The sequence below is a fragment of the Temnothorax americanus genome, unplaced genomic scaffold, assembly GCF_048541705.1.
Source record: "Temnothorax americanus isolate GAGA-0224 unplaced genomic scaffold, ASM4854170v1 Scaffold14, whole genome shotgun sequence".
Taxonomy (NCBI): Eukaryota; Metazoa; Arthropoda; class Insecta; order Hymenoptera; family Formicidae; genus Temnothorax; species Temnothorax americanus.
This window is the reverse complement of record NW_027509275.1, coordinates 4,221,880-4,238,556: the sequence shown is the minus strand read 5'-3', so window position 1 is coordinate 4,238,556 and position 16,677 is coordinate 4,221,880. Positions and strand designations below refer to the sequence as shown.

The following is a 16,677-nucleotide window of genomic DNA, read 5'->3' as shown; positions in this document are numbered from 1 at the left end:
ACTTTTCTGAGAGATAATGCCATCATCTATCTAGTTACTATCTCGTCGATGCCAAGACTAACCAAGAACGAGGAACGAGGAACGAGGACGGAGGAACGAGCCGAACGAGGACGAGACGAAAACAGAGACGAGTCAGACGCAGACGAGAAAAATGGAAACATCGAAAGCTAAAGCTCCAATAATGGCGTCTCCTCGACCCAAGTCACCTCGAGTGCCAGTTTCCACGAAGAAAGAAGACAAAGAGGAAAGCTTCTGGGATAAAATCGGGACGCTCGGACGGAAGAAACGTATCAAGGAAGGTACCGTCCAACTTTCGTACGTTATAACAACGCGAGACTTGCACGTCACTTGGTTACGTCATTTTCCGATGAAGCTTATCTTGTATCCTTATATGGAGCGAGACCTTATATGCGGCGGACGAAGGGAATTGGAGTCGTTTGCAGTCGTTTGAAGATAGAAAAGCTATCCGTTTTTATTTCATTCTATATTTCACTTGGATCAACCACCTGTAACGTCCGTAACCGTAAAGCCCCACAACACCAGGCACAATGCGCAATGCCGGGCCCGGGCAACCGTAGATTCAATTTGTTCGTGACAAACAAATTTTTTCGATCGTCAATTCAATCATCTTTTATTATGCCTATGCCGAAGAACAAAGAGTGTAACTTGAAGGACTTGTGTAACAAGAACGTAACATTTTTAGTGAAAGATGTGCAGGAAGAAGGAAAATACGCGATTGATTCACCAGGGTATGCCGCTAATCCTGACATGCCACCAGAGGAATATGCTCTCGATGAGAACGAAGAACGTTCCATGATAGAGCCAAAATCTTTAGAAGACTCCAAGCTGCAAGAATTGATATTTGTTTTGATCGAATGGATCAATGACGAATTGGCCGATCAGCGAATTATCGTGAAAGATATCGTAGAAGATCTTTACGACGGACAAGTGCTGCAGAAACTTCTAGGTATGCGTATGGATATACATACATATATATATGTAGAAAAGTTCTAGAAAAGTTTGCGGTAGAACGAAAGCTGTCACTTTGTTCAACTTGGCAAAAATTCTACTTTAGAAAAGCTGACTGGGGAGAAATTGGACGTGCCTGAAGTAACTCAATCTGAGGAAGGTCAGAAGCAGAAGCTCGCTGTTGTCTTGTCCGCTGCTAATCGTGCCCTAGGTCGATATCCACCTTACAAGTGGAGCGTCGAATCTATACATTCGAAGAATATCGTTGCTATTCTGCACCTGCTCGTTGGCCTAGCGCGGCTCTTTCGCGCTCCCGTTAGATTGCCGGAAAGAGTTGCCGTTCAAGTAGTTGTGGTACGTAAAAAGGACGGTCAGTTGATACACAGAACGGTGAGAGAAGAACTAACGACAACGTACGACGATTTGGGGATGCGTTGCGAGCGTGATGCATTTGATACACTTTTCGATCATGCACCCGACAAATTGGCCGTTGTAAAGAAAGTAAGCTTATTAGATGGCCTTGTATTTGCAGTTTTGACTTATCATTCTTCTCACATTTTCGATAATACATTGTCCATCGTCCATCTTTTTTTCAGTCATTGGTAACATTCGTGAATAAGCATTTGAGCAAGGTACATTTGGAAGTGACCGATCTGGATACTCAATTCCACGATGGAGTCTTCTTGATTTTGCTGCTTGGTCTCTTGGAAGGTTTTTTTGTCCCACTAGGTAGCTTTCATTTGACACCAAGGACCATTGACCAAAAAGTTCACAATGTTTCATTTGCATTTGATATTATGCGAGATATTGGGCTACCGAAGCCAAAAGCTCGTCCCGAAGGTTTGTCGTTTCTAGATAAATCGCTATCATTCTAATCTTACAATTTTTCAAATCTTTAAACACTTAACTAGTTTTTTTTCTCTTACAGATATCGTAAATTTGGATCTGAAATCTACGCTCCGCGTGTTATATAATCTCTTTACGAAATATAAAGGGATAAATTACTAAAAATGATGTATTTAATCGCTTTTATCGCAATTAGCTTTATGCACAAATGTTGCGTTACTAAAATTGATAATCTAATTATCCTAACGATCGTAATTCGTGACGTGATTCCGCCATCCTTATTAAGCTGCCATTGGAGAGCTATTTATAGAAATGGATTTAATATGGATCTCACGTGTTTAGCTATGCTTTTTACATTTCATCAAATTTTATTTTCTTCTTTGAAACCAATAAATAATCGAGAGCAAATTTTACACACACGCGCACACAAACAAAATACATGTGTTTATTTCAATTTCAGACAAACAAAAATGTAAAAAGAAACGTAAGAATGTACAGCTAGATACAGAGCAGAGAAGAATGTATTAAAAGCTTCGAGTAACCTTAAGTGCCTTTTTATATTCGTATAAAGTATATTAAGTATAATATATATATATATATATATATTTTATATAAATAATATTTATCACAGTTTTTTTTTAATTATATAGCGATGTTTATTAATAAATGTGTCAATTATCATGTGTTTTCTTATTTATTTCGCTTATAAAGTATGACGGTATGCGAAAGAAGTCTCACGCGAGATCAATCTCTAATACAATTTAGCATCGCATATTTTCTTTTTTATTACATACAAGACGGAGGAAACTTAATAAAGAATTAAAAGGTGGCGAAGCAGCAGTTAAATTTAAAAAACTAAGGAAAAATATTGGAATTGCTCAAAGTATTTGATACATAATATATTTATAAGTATAAGGTATGTATAACGTGAACATCAGCCGCTCACTCCTTATTCCTTTGGAATTGTGTCAACACGATCGTACCTGCCGCCGTCACCGTCGTTCTGAGATGATCGATCGGACACGTACGTGACAGCTGTCTATTGTCTATTGTATTCTTTTTGTCTGATGAAAACGAATAAGTATTCGGTCTCGTGCACGAAACCGATGGCGCCATTCGATATTCGGGATTAATGAATATATACATATATATATATATATATATGTATCTACATAAGATGTGATAAGTACATATATATGGAAAACGACATCGTGCGCCAGCGCGGCGATTATTTTAGATTAGATATTCTTTTTCCTCTGTGTATTATTCTGTCTATTTTGTATCGATCGTAACTTTGACTGTAATGACTATTCTGGACTATTCGAATCCACACGTTGGTATCGCGCAGCGCAGCGCGCAGCGGTAGCACGGATATAGCACCCTCTTCCAATGCTACTGTTTCCTAATAAAAATATAAAAAATCGATTACGCAATAAAATTAACACGATAATTCGATTACTCGCATCTTGCATCGTCACGTATGTACGCTCGCTTTTCTCATAATCATGCATGTGTCGTGTGGGTGTCGCGTGTCGTATAGTATAGTTTCGTGACAATCGTGACGATTGACGATACTTTGCTAAGGATCGAAAGAAGAATATGTATCCACATTCTTGGGGGGAAACACGTTTTAAATTTTCAATCATTCTCGCTGCAATTGAAAGGTTTCATTTAATTCATTATATTCTTCCTTGAATTTAATTTAAATAATCGTTATCATATGTCCGTATAATTTCAACTTTTAACGCTGCCGCGGTTTCGATAATTCAACAACAGATTTACATTATTATATAGCAACCCGCACGGGGCCACGGCCACGGACACGGGCGGGCGGACGGACGGACGGACGAGGGAAAAAAAGGTGTAGACTCGAATCGACGACTCGGTGATAACGTGTAATAAGGTAGTCGTTTCGTCCTGATAAGAATCCAAAGATGCAATTTCGTGGGATACGCTTCCGAAGCACGCGATGTCGCGCGACACGGACTTGGTGTCTTCACTGTCTTCAGTCTTCTCTCGACTTTTCGCCCTTGACGATCGCTGCAGGCCAGTGCAGGCTGCAGCGGCCACAGAAGGAGATTCGTGTGGCAAATGAGCACTCGGAGCATTCGCGTGCCGCATGTTTTAAATGCGCTTCCGTCGGGATTACCTCTTGATTGACACGCTGTAATTGTGTTTCTCTCACAGCTCGTCGGGCAGCTTCCCGGCTGCCCTCCATTTAATTGTAAATCGCGCATTTAGCGCGGCATTCGTGCACTTCAGTACTTGAGTTGGTCCTCGGCGTGCACAGCGTTTCTCAGGAACGGGAGTCGACAGTCGACTAGCAAAATAATAGCAATGTCGACATTGTCGACTAGCGATCCGTCGGACGTGTCCGTGCCCGTATCAACGTCAGCGTCTGACAAGTCTCTCGACGATGTCGATGTCGATGTCGAGATTCCCGTTGATTCCGAGGCTCGCAAAACTAGCATATTCACGCTCTACGCAAAGATATTTCGACTTCTTCTTACGGCGCAGATACCGAATTTTAGTCTTCTCAGCGTTGAGCTACGTAACAGAGAACTCGAGAAATTGATATTGCCAAGTGATGAAGAATGGCGTCACCGAGTTTATCACAGTCTCGTCGAGTTGCAAAGAGAAAGGGACTCTGAAATAACCGAGGACAGAAGGTAAGAATACATAAAAGAGTATTGTACATATTATAATACACGATAGAGAGATTCGAAAGAGAGAGACGATAACGTGACGAAACGTCGCATACGTCGTATTATATAAAAGACAAATGTAGGTTTAGTGTTTTTCCCGTTTTTCCTTTTCTTTTTGCGACGGGTCAGACTCTTATAAACGCTATATAGGGCGGTAGGCGGTAGCTAGGGCAGATAGTAGCGTATAATACGGACAGACCAGTCGCGTGACGCGTGCGTGAAATCAATCCATAGTAGAATGTAGAATATACGATAGATCTAACTCGACAGAGGATAGAGTGGATCGATAACTTTTGTTTGAGGATGGAAACTCCGCGCGAGACGTCGATTGCGTCGACGTCGCAAGATTGGGATTGGCGTCCCAGAGAAAAGGGGCATCTCCCGAAAGGTAGAAGAGACGGGAGCCAGGATATCGTCGGTTCCTCGATAGCTATATCGGGAACTGGCGCGGGCGGCTCGATGACGGAGGCTCGCGTCGAACCATGCTGGCGTATCAACGATCTCCTCTTGGCGGCCAAAGTTTTGCAAAATACACGACCTTCGCCGAATTATGCCAACGAGGCCGAGATGAGACGCGTCTTTGGTTTAGTATACGACGTTCTGAGATGTGAGCATTGAGCAGATCGCTCCATGCAGAGATCGCTCGCCCTAACAGCCATCCTCCGACGTGTATCGCGCGTGTATCTTCATTAAATATACACATATACGTGTAATATCCGCGATCAACTTCCGTTGCAACATTTGCAGATAAAAACATCTTGAATCGTACTCTCGAGGACGGTGGTTTTTGGTACCGAAACGGTGCTCTGAAACAACGAGAACGGGTAGTCTGGTTGTTACTGTACGATATGCAGGAAAGAAAATTTACCCGGCGCGGCCGACGTGATGGGAGCGCGATCGAAACTCGAAATAAGATATTCGAGGTTTGTTGTAATTCCTTCGTGATTCGTCAATTCTCCTCGTTAATACCTCTTGCTGCTGTTTGCTGCTATCTTCCCCGATACGTATAGCTTCAAGCATGAGACAATACCGGCGTGTCGTAAAAATAATTTTGCGTAAATTGTCGTAAAAATAATGTTTATACACCAACGCGCGCGAGTGCGTTGGTAAAGAGCCGATTCGTTATACAATTGCGATAATACTTTTTGCTTTTTGTGTTGCTGTTTCAGACTTTCGGATTAAAAGACATCGAGGATGCTCTTTTGAAAGCAAAGACGCATTTGGCAGCGAGCATCTCGCGTCTTCGTATCGACGGTTCTGCACTCAACCTTGGTTATTTCTAATTTTTAATTGCAATCTGCGTGACGATGTTTCTTACCATCGTAGAACAGTGCGCTTAACAGAGATATATCGATATATTATCAATGTTTGTGAAACATTGATCGCGCCAACTATACATTAAATTAATATGTCTTTTATTTATATTCTTTTTGTATCCCTATTTTATGCATATCCGCATTATGACCGTATATACTTATGTCCAGACGAACTTCTTCCGACGCACCTGCGTATCGCGGAAGGAATAAGTTGGGCCGACAAAGGCGCGATTGCTTCCGGATGGATTAACACCATGAGAGTATTCGGTAAAAACGAATTCGTCGAGGACATGTCGAAGCTAAAACTCGAGCTTTGCGACGATATCGAAGCGGCGGCGGCGGCGGCGGAGCTCCACGAGAACAAATATGTCTTCGATCCAATTTGCCCAAAAATGATTAATTTGCACGATAAGGCACGAGAGAAACTCGCCGTGTCCGATTTGGTTCGCAACCACCGATTCATCTTTCTGGTAAATATAATTCTTACTTATTTTAATTTATTCAAGTATGCTTATGTAAGAGAAGCGCGCGCGTGCATGCACATTACGCAAGTATATTATCCGCGGTGCGAATATAAGAACATCGATAGAATATCTTAAGACGGGAAATTGGAGAATGGAGATTTATTTAGGAAAGATCTTTGTGCCTCGGAGCGGCTACGTTGGCGCAGGCGATACGTGTCGCGCGTCTTTGTGGTCCCGTGATTCTCACGCATTCGATCGCCCCTCGTCACACGGGCTACTTGGCGGGTCTCTTGGCTGACATCGAAGATGCTGGGAGACTCTTAGCTTTCGGTGCTGGAGATGATCGTTGCGAACACGAAGCATACCTCACAACCTTAGGCTTCACTCTGCAGCAATGTAGAATATTTTCAGAAAAGTAATACGAAAAAGACGGTTCTTTTTTACCGATTTACCACTACTTTTATTATTGCTATATTACACTACTGTTACCGCTATTGCTTCTATTACTGCTAATAATACTGTTGCTGCTTTGGAAACGTTACAATTCTTTATCGTTAGATATATTTCGCCACCACCGTCTGTCGAATTGGAAAGAGCGACCGTCGTTCTAGCGACTCCCCCGTGCAGCTACACCGGCGTCCGGGACGTCGTCGATCTTGCTGTTGCTCGCGGTGGCGACACTAATTTATTAGAATCGTTAACTAGCGATACAGCGGGTGGGATCAAGCAGCCCCGCGCTCTTTTGGCCGAACAATTTTCCACGCTCAAATACGCACTAACCAGACCAAATATACAGTTTCTAATATACGAAGTGCATACGATCTTGCCGTCCGAAACTACGGAAATGATTCGACAGGTTGTGGAATATGCCAATCAATTAGCCACGGATAAATACATTCGCGAGCATCCCGTGAGTGAGATATCTTGTACTATTTAAAATTTGACGATCGCGATCGAACACGCATTTTCCGGCTATATCGTATCTGCATAATCCGAGTTATTTTATAAAGAAAACTATGCAATGAAAAGTTAACTTACACTTTGGTTGCCTTGCAGCCGAAGAGAAAGACTCTATCCAAAGATACTAGCGGAAAGACTTCAAAGATAATCAAAACCGATACGTGTGGGCAAGAACAATCGCGGGAATATTGGGAGGACCAATCGCAGACGCAACACGAACAAATGTTTTCGTGCAAGCAGGAGGACGAGGAAGATGAAAAGTTGTTAGATACTACTGATGTTGTTGTAAGATCATTCATAAACATTCATAAACGTCAACGCGTTAAATTATCGCTTATCGCACACCACCTTGGAATTTACTAATATACCAGTAAAATTATCGTTAGATCCCCGATAGCGATTTGTTCGAAGTGGGAACTATCGATGAAATTTATGGCGAGAATAACGAACATACGTTAGATCCAGGCTGTTTTATCGCTGTAATCAAACGAAAGGAAATGATGCAGTTTGATTCGCTTTTCATGATCAAAGTGGCAGAATCGAAAGGACTGTTTGGTGATCCCAATAAGGAGCGAAATCCAAAGCAAAAAATTGAAATACCGTCAGCAGCGGGACCGCAGACGTCGCGAATCAGTCGCAGATGTTTCAAGCGTGTCAAAGTATGTCAAAGTTATATAATTGAGTATTTGGATACCGGCTTGTCTGCCCGGTGTAAAAGAAGGTGCCGCGGACGAGATATAGATATAATTATTTTATTTATTTTTCTCGATTACAACTGATTTACGACAATTTACAACTGTCTCGTTGACAACTGCCACGTCGAGATACGTTGGCTCACCCCTAATAGTCACGATCTAATTTATATATCTTCGAATGCGCAGGTCGAAATAGATCGCGTAGCAGCGCCTACGCATGCTTGGATATTGCGAGCTACGAATAAGCATCAGTTATGTCCTCGTCACAGCCGACGCATCGTTCGAGATGAAAAGTTACTATCGATGCAAGTACGTGAAACGCGAAAGCGAGATGCGCGCCGATGGTGGCGGGATGCAATCGCCTTCCTGATCGATTCGGATAGACACCGAGACACTCGGAAAGATTCCGCTTTCCTGCAGTTTCATGCGACGCGTTCGGATCCGTTTACGCAAAAACCGCTATATCCTTCTCGCGCGAAGAAGATGACGTTGTCGAACGGCTATCGCCATTCTCCACAGGAGAATTTGGCGGTCAACTCCATCTAAAATTCCATCTAATTATATATAGTTGTGATAATTAATATTCTTAATAAATACTTTTACGATTGGAACGATGTGAAATCGAACCGGCGCGTGACCGTTAAGAGAGAATATCGTAAGCTTTTAACTTTCGTAGCACAAGAGATTTATGAAGAATAAAACCCGCATATTTATATCCTAGATCTAGAAGGAAAGCTCTACTCTTTAATCAGGCGCAAGTAACTGGGACGCTTACCGTTGGTTCGATAAGCAAGTGTAATAGCATATATCTCCGTTGTGCATATTTTTTACTTTTTCCGTCTCTTCTTGGATATTCTCAACACCAATGGCATCGTATTCTTTAATTTCGTCACAATTTCTAATTGATACGAAAGCGATACACTTTTGACGGCTGCTTGAGCAAGATTGTTATCGTGGAAAGATGGTATTTTTCCAAGAGCTCGAAAATATGGCAAACATTGGCTCTCGCTTCATAATATCAAATGCGTATGCAACATTGCAATAACGCGATAATCGATGTCAACAACGTGATTAAGACTATTTACATATTTACAAGACTGTGTTCGTATTTTACAATATTTACAAAATACGATTGTCATTTTGCGATCAATCGTAACCATTAATATTTGCGATTTAATTTGACCAGCTAGTTATCTTGAAGAAGTGCAAGTTTTTCAAATAATTTCTAATAAACGATAAAGGCTTTCATAAAATAAACTCTTATTCGCGCTACGAATGACAAATAATAGATAGTAGCAAAGAATCAACAAGTGTAAAGTAAGAAGAAAAGTATGTATGACGTATGGTAAAATGTCATGTGCTGGTCGTGGGAAATAAATCGATAACGATCCATAACGTTAACGATTTGAGGAGACTGACGTCGCGCGAAGCAACTTTCAAGTTTCGAAAAAATTGAGAAAATTTTCATCCTAATAACGTTGAGCGTCGGACACTTGAAGCATGTATTTAATGTGGGTAAAGTCAGGATTGTCATCTTGTCGCCGTGGCGTCAAAATGCGATACAACTTGTTATCGCATTATCGCAACGTCACTAAAGAAGCTGTCATAGAATCGGTATTTAATTTGCGACATTTCTTTCTCCTTTTTTCGCTTTCCTCCCCTTTCCCTCCCCTTATATCTCCCTTCTTCTCTTTCTCTTTCTCTGCCTTTGTAGTTGAAACTTTTTCTCAGAAATACGATCTGTATCGGCTCGATAAAGGGCCGCTCGAGAAATCGACTTTAAACTTGGAAGATGCTACATACGCGTTGAAGACAATGAACTATATACGTCGGATGGAGAACAGGGCCGCAGAGTTGTACAGACAGCGGCTCATCAATGGCTTTTTACACTTATACGTTGGTCAGGTGGATGAGAAGAATCTAAATAGCAAAGCGATGTGCACGCCGATAATTGTCGTGCGATACATAGCGAATGGAAGACGAAAATGCAATACTTGTTCTAGGAAGCTATAGCCGTGGGTCTGAAAATGGCTCTGGCCGAACGGGACACCGTTATTACGGCATACAGATGCCACGGTTTCGCCGTCGTGTTCGGTATTCCGATTCGCTCGGTTCTTGCGGAACTCATGGGTCGTAAGACAGGCGCGGCCAAGGGGAAGGGCGGCTCGATGCACATGTACGCCCCGCGATTTTACGGTGGCGACGGTATTGTCGGTGGACAGGTAAATATGCGCTCTCTCTCTCTCTCTCTCTCTCTCTCTCTCTCTCTCTCTCGCTTTTGTTACTCTTGACTCAAATCCCACCTGGTTAAGTCTATTAATCGGCGCTTAGCGTTTACGATTAGGTACCTATCGGCACCGGGATAGCCTTGGCCCACAAGTACAATGGCACAGGCGCCGTGTCTTTTACGTTGTACGGCGACGGTGCAGCCTCGCAGGGCCAGGTTTACGAGGCTTGGAACATGGCAAAGCTGTGGAATCTGCCGGTGGTCTACATCTGCGAAAATAATAGATACGGGATGGGTACGGCCGTACATCGACACTCCGCCAACACACGGCTCTACACGCGCGGAGACCTCATCCCAGGAATAAAGGTAAATGCAGGTACCCCGTTTAACACTGTCCTCTGTTCTTTCGTTAACGCTCCTTCGTGTCCTATAGCTAATCCTGTAGGTATCTAATATCTACCCGTGTTACAATGTACATCGCGTACAGGTCGATGGGATGAAAATCGTGGATGTGCGAGAAGCCATACGCTTTAGTAGGGATTACGCACTCCGAAATGGCCCGATTGTGCTGGAGATGGTAACTTATCGTTATTTCGGACACAGTATGAGCGACCCCGGTTACTCGTATCGTACTAGAGAAGAAATTAAAGCTGTGCAAACCGAACAAGATCCAATCACGATATTTACCAAGCTCATCGTAGAGAAAGGCCTTATGACTGAAAGAGATGTCGAGGTATGACTCGTATGAAAGATATTTTCAAACTTGTGTGTGTGTGTGTGTGTGTGTGTGTGTGTGTGTGTGTGTGTGTGTGTGTGTGTGTGTTATGCTTGAAATTTTTATGTACGATGACAGTTGACGTAAAATGATAACTGTGCTTCAACTGCTCGTTGTATGTTCAGAACGTACGAATGTCAGTCTACAAAGAAGTCGATCAGGAAGTGGAGCAAGCCAAGGCCGATCAGTGGTTAGAAATGTCGGAGATCTCGACCAACGTTTATGCCAAACCGTTAGAGAAAATTCGTGGTAAAGTTCCTTGGGAATTACATTGAAAAGCAATTAAAAAAAAAAGTAATTTCCTACTGTAAAGTTCTTAATTACTCCGTATGATCTCTTATACTCGTAAGATTTAAATTACTCACGCCAGGTTCGACATCGTATTATGTATTTTTGATGAAAATATATCCGGTATAACATAGAAGCAAAACACGTACCTTTTTGTGATTTTTATGATTTGACTGTGGAGAAGCAGTCTAAAACTTTTTTGAAAAAGCTGTCACACACAACAAACGTCGAGGAAACGTGAGCAGCTTACGTTACACGTGAGAATCCTTTCGCGCGATTTCGTGTGTCATAGGCGCACATATTTTTATAGTTTTATATAATAAACACACGAATCATCCTTGATGGTCAACCATGTTTTCCTATCGATCTGCTTCCTACCTATCTGACGCGACGAAAGTGCAATTGATTTTCCGTAGAGTTTTCAAGTTTTTGAATCGTTGAACGTATTCAACGACGCGACGCGACGCGACGTCGAGATTGGCTGAGGGTGCAGAGTAGAGTAGAGTGAGGCTCGCCATTTCTTTCGTCGACAGAAACGATCAATTAAAACTGGTGATCGTTTTAAATGACGAGAGCGAAAGGGCACGAATGGTAGAACGGCGAATTGGCAGCGGGAGAGATGGACGCGGGCTCGATGAATGAGTCAGATCGTGAAAGAGGCGTTGGGAGTTGGAGAAGCGCAGCGCGACGGAGCCAAGAGTCGCGGAGGGCGAGACGAGAGAGACGTGGCTGCACGAACGTCTCTGCGGGAGTCGCCTTACGTCGCTCGCACGTGTCACGTCGCGCTAATTGAACGTTCTAACGAGACAGTCGCTCGACGATACATGGACGATATCGCATGTCCGAGGGTCATTTACAACGCGACGCACCTTTACCTACCGACGTTCCTTTCATTTTAACTGCGGGCGCAGATACGCGGTTCGACGACACTCTTCGACTCGTGCGATTGTTTCGATAATAGACTCGAGGAACCAGCACGAATCTGCAGCAAGTACCATACTTTTTCTTTTCCGCAAATATATATATATATATATATATATATATATATATATATATTATGTAGAAGAGTTTAGTCTCATTTCGACTTGGTTCTACGTCTCTCGTGAAACAGAGCTTGAGATTTGATTAAAGTTTAAAAAGTAAGTAAGATGAGATATCCTTCTCGAGCGAAAGCTACGAGGAACGGCGGATTGACCGAAAGGGCGGTGTCTGAGAGTTTCAGGGAAGACGAGTGATTTAAGGTCGGACGACGAACGAAAGGCCGATCGTTCCAAGTTAATAAAACTCAACGGGCGACGACAAACCGCGGCCGCGTCATCGCGCAAAGCGCCGCTCGAGAAATTCCTCGCCTAAATCGCCGACGATGATCGAACTCGTGGATGACACCGTTGTTATTATTATTATTAATACACGCGCGCGCGCGCGCGCGCGTTAAATTATTGAGAGCGATAGATATATATGTTTATCGCGAGATGTATCACTTACTTATACGTATACTTACACATTTTATACGAATGAAAATTTAAAGCGTTAGTGAGATAAAGCGTTATCCGCAATGGCTATATCTCGCGGTACATCCTGTAGGAACTACAAGGATACCGTCACTCGTTAATATCAAGCATTACCATTGCTATAAATTCTTTCGATGGAAAATTTTAGGCTTGTCCAAGTTGCCGCAATTGTTTTATAAAAGCAAACACCCGTGACCGCTGGTATAGGACAACAATATGGAAATCGACATCAACGTTAACGATATATTGCGAGGTAAGTATTCCAAAGACAAAGAGACCAGCTTTTGCCGAAAATATTTAAATCGCTTTACCTATTCTCTCGCGAATAAATGAATTTTGACGCCGTTTCTGTTAACACGCATCACGCGTACCCTAGCTGGCACTCCCCCGCGCCGTATATGCAATTTCTCTGAACGACGAAATTCTGTTGAATTTGCACACAGAAGTGATAACGTTTTTGGAATGCCTTCGCGACGCGCAGCTTCCGCTTACGCTCGAGAGCCTGCGGGAGAAGCTGTTGGTACGCTCGAAAAACACCCTGACGAGCGTCACGACGATGTCATCCCCGGAACCTTACTTGGACATGAAGTCCGGCCCGAGAAGCCTATTGCTGACGAGGAGACCTATCGCCGATTCGGAGGAATACGTAGGAATGGAAGAATCTCACAAGGGTGGCGCGGCCCCCCAGACGCATTCCGCATCTCGCGCGCGCACCCACCACCAGGATTACTACGAGACCTTCGAAAACGAGAGCCAGGCCGCGAGCGCGCCGGTCGCGAATGAATATCCCGAGCAGAACGACGAGGGGCAGATGCTGATCGAAATCTACAAGAATCTATCGGCGATGCAAATTAGAAGCAAGTGTTACAAATGCGGCCCGCTCCACAGGAAGGAAGGAAAGAAATTATTTCTATCCGAAAGTCGCGCCTGCTGGATCGCGTTGGTTGGATCGCACCTGCTCGTCTATCGAAGCGAACGGCACAATCGTCCGTACGCGATCTATCCGATTCGGGGTTACATGGCCCGCCCGGCGCCGAATATGATTCCCCGTGATCGACGAAAGAGCGAATCGGCCTTTGAGATGTACAGTCCTGGAAACGAAACGTTGCAGTTTATCGCCAGGACGCCGAAGGACATGGACCAATGGATAGCGAAGATCTGCGAAGTGGGATGCAGTCGCAACGAGAGCGAAGGGAGCAGAGCGGAAGGCCGCGAGAAGAAGAGGCGTGTTACCGTTCCCGAATCCCTCCCGCTAACGGATTGTCGCAAAGGCGACGAGGCCGACGAGGCCGACGAGGCCGACGAGGCAGCGCGGCATCGAGATGCAGGAAAATCAGTTGTCGACAAGTCAATGGCCAAAGTCGAATCGACGAGTAACAACAAGAACGAAGTCGGGCAAAAAGATACGGGCGAGAGAGTGCCTCCGCTACCAGCTCGAATACCGCGGAGGCTCCCCTCTTTACCTCCCGCGAACCCTCTCGCGATACCCTCTTACAGAGCGACCGTCGAGGGTGACGATGACGACGACGACGACGACGACGATGACATTTATCATAGAATCGAAGACTTGAGGAATGAAACGCGTTATCAAAATATGGCAGTGTCGAAAAAACAGCAGGCTGACGATACCGACGAGAGGCAGGAGGAAGCTGTCACGTACGACGACGTTCGTGCGCCTGATGAACGGAACGAGAGAAACGAGAAGGTGGAAGGGCAGATGGAAGAGGAGGACAATTCCCGCGACGCGATATCATTTCAAGAGACGTACGACGATATCGTTACACTCTCGCGAATCAACGCTACGAGCGTCGAAGCGGAACGGAGCCGCAACAACGATGCATTTACCGTCGATGGCGAGAAAGGAGAAGAGTTTTACGACGACGTGGAAGTAAGCCTAGTTTTAGTGATTACAATTAACATTTTGCGAAAACGCATGTTACTCGCGAGATGAAGCGACTTTGTAACGCCCCTCCCATCTCTTTTGCTCTAATCATTAGTTACTCTATATTAAACGATAAACTAAAACTTAATTGTCGCGAAGGTAATGCAAGCATACTATTCTTTTCTCTTCCTCTTTGGAACGATCGCGAAGAGATAAAAAGATAATCGCATTCCGAAATTAAGTAACTTTTCGTCCGTTTGTTCGATACAGAGCTTGATTCCAAACAGAAGATTGGCCAAGAATCAGATCGAAATGTCGAGCAGGCTTCAGAAAAAATCCTTTCTGGATAGAGTTTTGAGTAGAAGAGAATCTCCTGGCAAATCGGACAAGAGGCATCGTTACAAGGACAAAGTTTCATCGAATCCATCGTCACTTTTGGATACGGAAGAAATACCTACTTACGACGACGCGTCCGATTTGACGCCGAATCGGGACGTCTCAGCGGACGGAGGGATTGGGGAGGAATTGCCGGAATATAATTGTCCTCCTCCACCCAGGCCAATTTACCAAGTAAAATCTCCCGCAGGAAGCACAAGTCCTGAGCAAACCGAAGAATTTTACGACGACGTTAGCGCCTACCAAGAAGGACGCGATAAAAATCATCATCAGGTAAAACGTCTGATGCCCGTGCCCGTACACGGGGACGTGCATTTATTTCTTGATCAATAGCCGCTTAATTGAATTGATCTTTATATTCGGTATCTGTCTTTCGATAGCAAATAATGCCGCAATCGCCAGGATTGGATATATGTGCGAGAGTAAACGAAGCTGTACATAACACGAGGCGTAACGCAGAATCGGAGACGAACGGCGACTCTACCCGAGAAGAGATGGAGCATTATCAGTTACCGCGAAGCGATTTGCGTGTTTGCGACGCTGCGGAGATGGAACAGAACGAACAATTGTACGACGACATAGCATTGTGGGCCGACTTTACGGCGCGACAAAGAGACATTGCCAAAAAGAGGGAGAGCGAGGATGCTAAATCAGTCTCGGTCGGTTCCGATAAGAAGGCTTGGAATCGATTTGCCGTCAACAGAAAGTCACGAGTCACGAGCGATTTTAACTGCTCTGCCGAGGCAAATAAACGAGGCGGGAACGAGGGGCTCGACGAGATGGAGGATTCGCTCGAGAGTGGTGGATCGGTTAAAAGGAACACTTTACAAAAGTTGATCAGCAGAATGGAAAATTCTCTCGCTAAAGTTTCCGCGAGAAGCCCGTCTTCGGGCAAGCCAAGTACATCGAGCAACAGCTCGTAAAGCTGGTCATCTATATCTATATATCGTAGCGACTTGCGCGTCTCGAAAGAATATATCTATAGCTTTAACTAGACCACGCGTCAAGATAAGCGCAGTAATATGCAAATAAGAGTACGTAAAGCAAATGTAACTTTAATAACATGTAATTATAATTTTCTCTCTCTCTCTCTGTCTCTTTCTTTCTCTCTGTTACAAGTGCTTGCTACTCTCGCTAAAGATAAAACGCGAAAAATTAAGTTTTGTGAGCGATTTCCGTATTGCGCAAGATTCCGGCTAAATTCGTTCGACTATAAAGAAATTTATAAAACGTATTATAGTTGGTCCAGCGATGCAAAAGCGTGACGTTGAAACGCTTTTTGACACGCGAACGTGATTTGTACGCAACGGAATAAAATAAAAGACATGAAATAATTTTTTAAAATTATTTTCGTCCTATCCTTTGGAATCCAATCTGCGGATGTATGTACATACGTACTATATAGCTTTCGTCTCGTTCGCGAATAATGGGAACGTACATACAACAGCGTCGTTTTTAAAGCCCTGACGTGTCCGGTGTCCGGTGTCCTGTCAGCTGTCGGCGCATGGTGAAGCTAGGTGAAGGTGAAGCACTACTGTCAGGGTGTCAGGTCAGGCTGGTCAGGCACTCGATTGACTCATATACTCAAGCACTTCTACCTTTGTACCTTCTATACTGTCAACTTGAGTCTTGACTGCTGGACA

At 43.9% G+C, this 16,677-nt stretch overlaps 4 protein-coding genes and 1 long non-coding RNA gene across 7 annotated transcripts; 4 read left to right on the top strand and 1 right to left on the bottom strand.

Annotated features, from left to right (window-relative positions):
* Positions 1 to 76: 76 nt before the first annotated feature.
* On the top strand, positions 77 to 2,496 carry Parvin (beta-parvin). The gene is made up of 5 exons (XM_077400949.1): positions 77 to 299; positions 704 to 967; positions 1,076 to 1,470; positions 1,566 to 1,809; positions 1,898 to 2,496. The coding sequence occupies exons 1-5, from the start codon at positions 152 to 154 to the stop codon at positions 1,975 to 1,977; spliced, it is 1,131 nt and encodes a 376-aa protein (XP_077257075.1). The 5' UTR covers positions 77 to 151; the 3' UTR covers positions 1,978 to 2,496.
* Positions 2,497 to 4,143: 1,647 nt separating this feature from the next.
* LOC143894561 (uncharacterized) lies at positions 4,144 to 8,559 on the top strand. Its single transcript, XM_077400931.1, has 10 exons — positions 4,144 to 4,484; positions 4,823 to 5,127; positions 5,268 to 5,443; positions 5,690 to 5,792; positions 6,005 to 6,306; positions 6,468 to 6,715; positions 6,859 to 7,210; positions 7,357 to 7,545; positions 7,647 to 7,919; positions 8,142 to 8,559. Exons 1-10 carry the CDS (start codon positions 4,153 to 4,155, stop codon positions 8,499 to 8,501), a joined length of 2,640 nt encoding a protein of 879 aa, XP_077257057.1. The 5' UTR covers positions 4,144 to 4,152; the 3' UTR covers positions 8,502 to 8,559.
* On the bottom strand, positions 4,324 to 16,600 carry LOC143894572 (uncharacterized). Its single transcript, XR_013256127.1, has 3 exons — positions 16,473 to 16,600; positions 10,259 to 10,451; positions 4,324 to 4,462 (listed from the first exon to the last, which is right to left on the bottom strand). It is a non-coding gene; the product is annotated as an uncharacterized LOC143894572 (long non-coding RNA).
* Positions 8,562 to 11,703, top strand: LOC143894566 (pyruvate dehydrogenase E1 component subunit alpha, mitochondrial). Of its 2 annotated transcripts, XM_077400948.1 has the most exons (6): positions 8,562 to 9,569; positions 9,687 to 9,860; positions 9,959 to 10,177; positions 10,300 to 10,548; positions 10,670 to 10,915; positions 11,083 to 11,703. In XM_077400948.1, exons 1-6 carry the CDS (start codon positions 9,456 to 9,458, stop codon positions 11,230 to 11,232), a joined length of 1,152 nt encoding a protein of 383 aa, XP_077257074.1. In that variant the 5' UTR covers positions 8,562 to 9,455; the 3' UTR covers positions 11,233 to 11,703. The 2 variants fall into 2 exon arrangements, with proteins under 2 accessions (XP_077257074.1, XP_077257073.1); XM_077400947.1 differs by having other exon boundaries at positions 8,562 to 9,860.
* Positions 12,007 to 16,368, top strand: LOC143894562 (uncharacterized). 2 transcript variants are annotated; one of them, XM_077400932.1, is made up of 5 exons: positions 12,007 to 12,232; positions 12,905 to 13,009; positions 13,200 to 14,644; positions 14,909 to 15,307; positions 15,415 to 16,368. In XM_077400932.1, the coding sequence occupies exons 2-5, from the start codon at positions 12,973 to 12,975 to the stop codon at positions 15,955 to 15,957; spliced, it is 2,424 nt and encodes an 807-aa protein (XP_077257058.1). In that variant the 5' UTR covers positions 12,007 to 12,232; positions 12,905 to 12,972; the 3' UTR covers positions 15,958 to 16,368. The 2 variants fall into 2 exon arrangements, with proteins under 2 accessions (XP_077257058.1, XP_077257059.1); XM_077400933.1 differs by lacking the exon at positions 12,007 to 12,232 and adding an exon at positions 12,287 to 12,635.
* Positions 16,601 to 16,677: the final 77 nt, after the last annotated feature.

What these genes read in the sequence shown, in the direction of transcription:
- Parvin (XM_077400949.1), top strand. Translation starts at nt 152, where the DNA reads ATGGAAACATCGAAAGCTAAAGCTCCAATAATGGCGTCTCCTCGACCC. An exon ending in GAAGAAACGTATCAAGGAAG is followed by an intron (nt 300 to 703) that starts GTACCGTCCAAC and finishes TAACATTTTTAG; the next exon opens with TGAAAGATGTGCAGGAAGAA. An exon ending in GCCAAAAGCTCGTCCCGAAG is followed by an intron (nt 1,810 to 1,897) that starts GTTTGTCGTTTC and finishes TTTCTCTTACAG; the next exon opens with ATATCGTAAATTTGGATCTG.
- LOC143894561 (XM_077400931.1), top strand. Translation starts at nt 4,153, where the DNA reads ATGTCGACATTGTCGACTAGCGATCCGTCGGACGTGTCCGTGCCCGTA. An exon ending in GAAATAACCGAGGACAGAAG is followed by an intron (nt 4,485 to 4,822) that starts GTAAGAATACAT and finishes CTTTTGTTTGAG; the next exon opens with GATGGAAACTCCGCGCGAGA. An exon ending in TGTAGAATATTTTCAGAAAA is followed by an intron (nt 6,716 to 6,858) that starts GTAATACGAAAA and finishes CTTTATCGTTAG; the next exon opens with ATATATTTCGCCACCACCGT.
- LOC143894566 (XM_077400947.1), top strand. Translation starts at nt 9,456, where the DNA reads ATGTATTTAATGTGGGTAAAGTCAGGATTGTCATCTTGTCGCCGTGGC. An exon ending in TACACTTATACGTTGGTCAG is followed by an intron (nt 9,861 to 9,958) that starts GTGGATGAGAAG and finishes TACTTGTTCTAG; the next exon opens with GAAGCTATAGCCGTGGGTCT. An exon ending in TGACTGAAAGAGATGTCGAG is followed by an intron (nt 10,916 to 11,082) that starts GTATGACTCGTA and finishes TTGTATGTTCAG; the next exon opens with AACGTACGAATGTCAGTCTA.
- LOC143894562 (XM_077400932.1), top strand. Translation starts at nt 12,973, where the DNA reads ATGGAAATCGACATCAACGTTAACGATATATTGCGAG. An exon ending in AGTTTTACGACGACGTGGAA is followed by an intron (nt 14,645 to 14,908) that starts GTAAGCCTAGTT and finishes TGTTCGATACAG; the next exon opens with AGCTTGATTCCAAACAGAAG. An exon ending in GCGATAAAAATCATCATCAG is followed by an intron (nt 15,308 to 15,414) that starts GTAAAACGTCTG and finishes GTCTTTCGATAG; the next exon opens with CAAATAATGCCGCAATCGCC.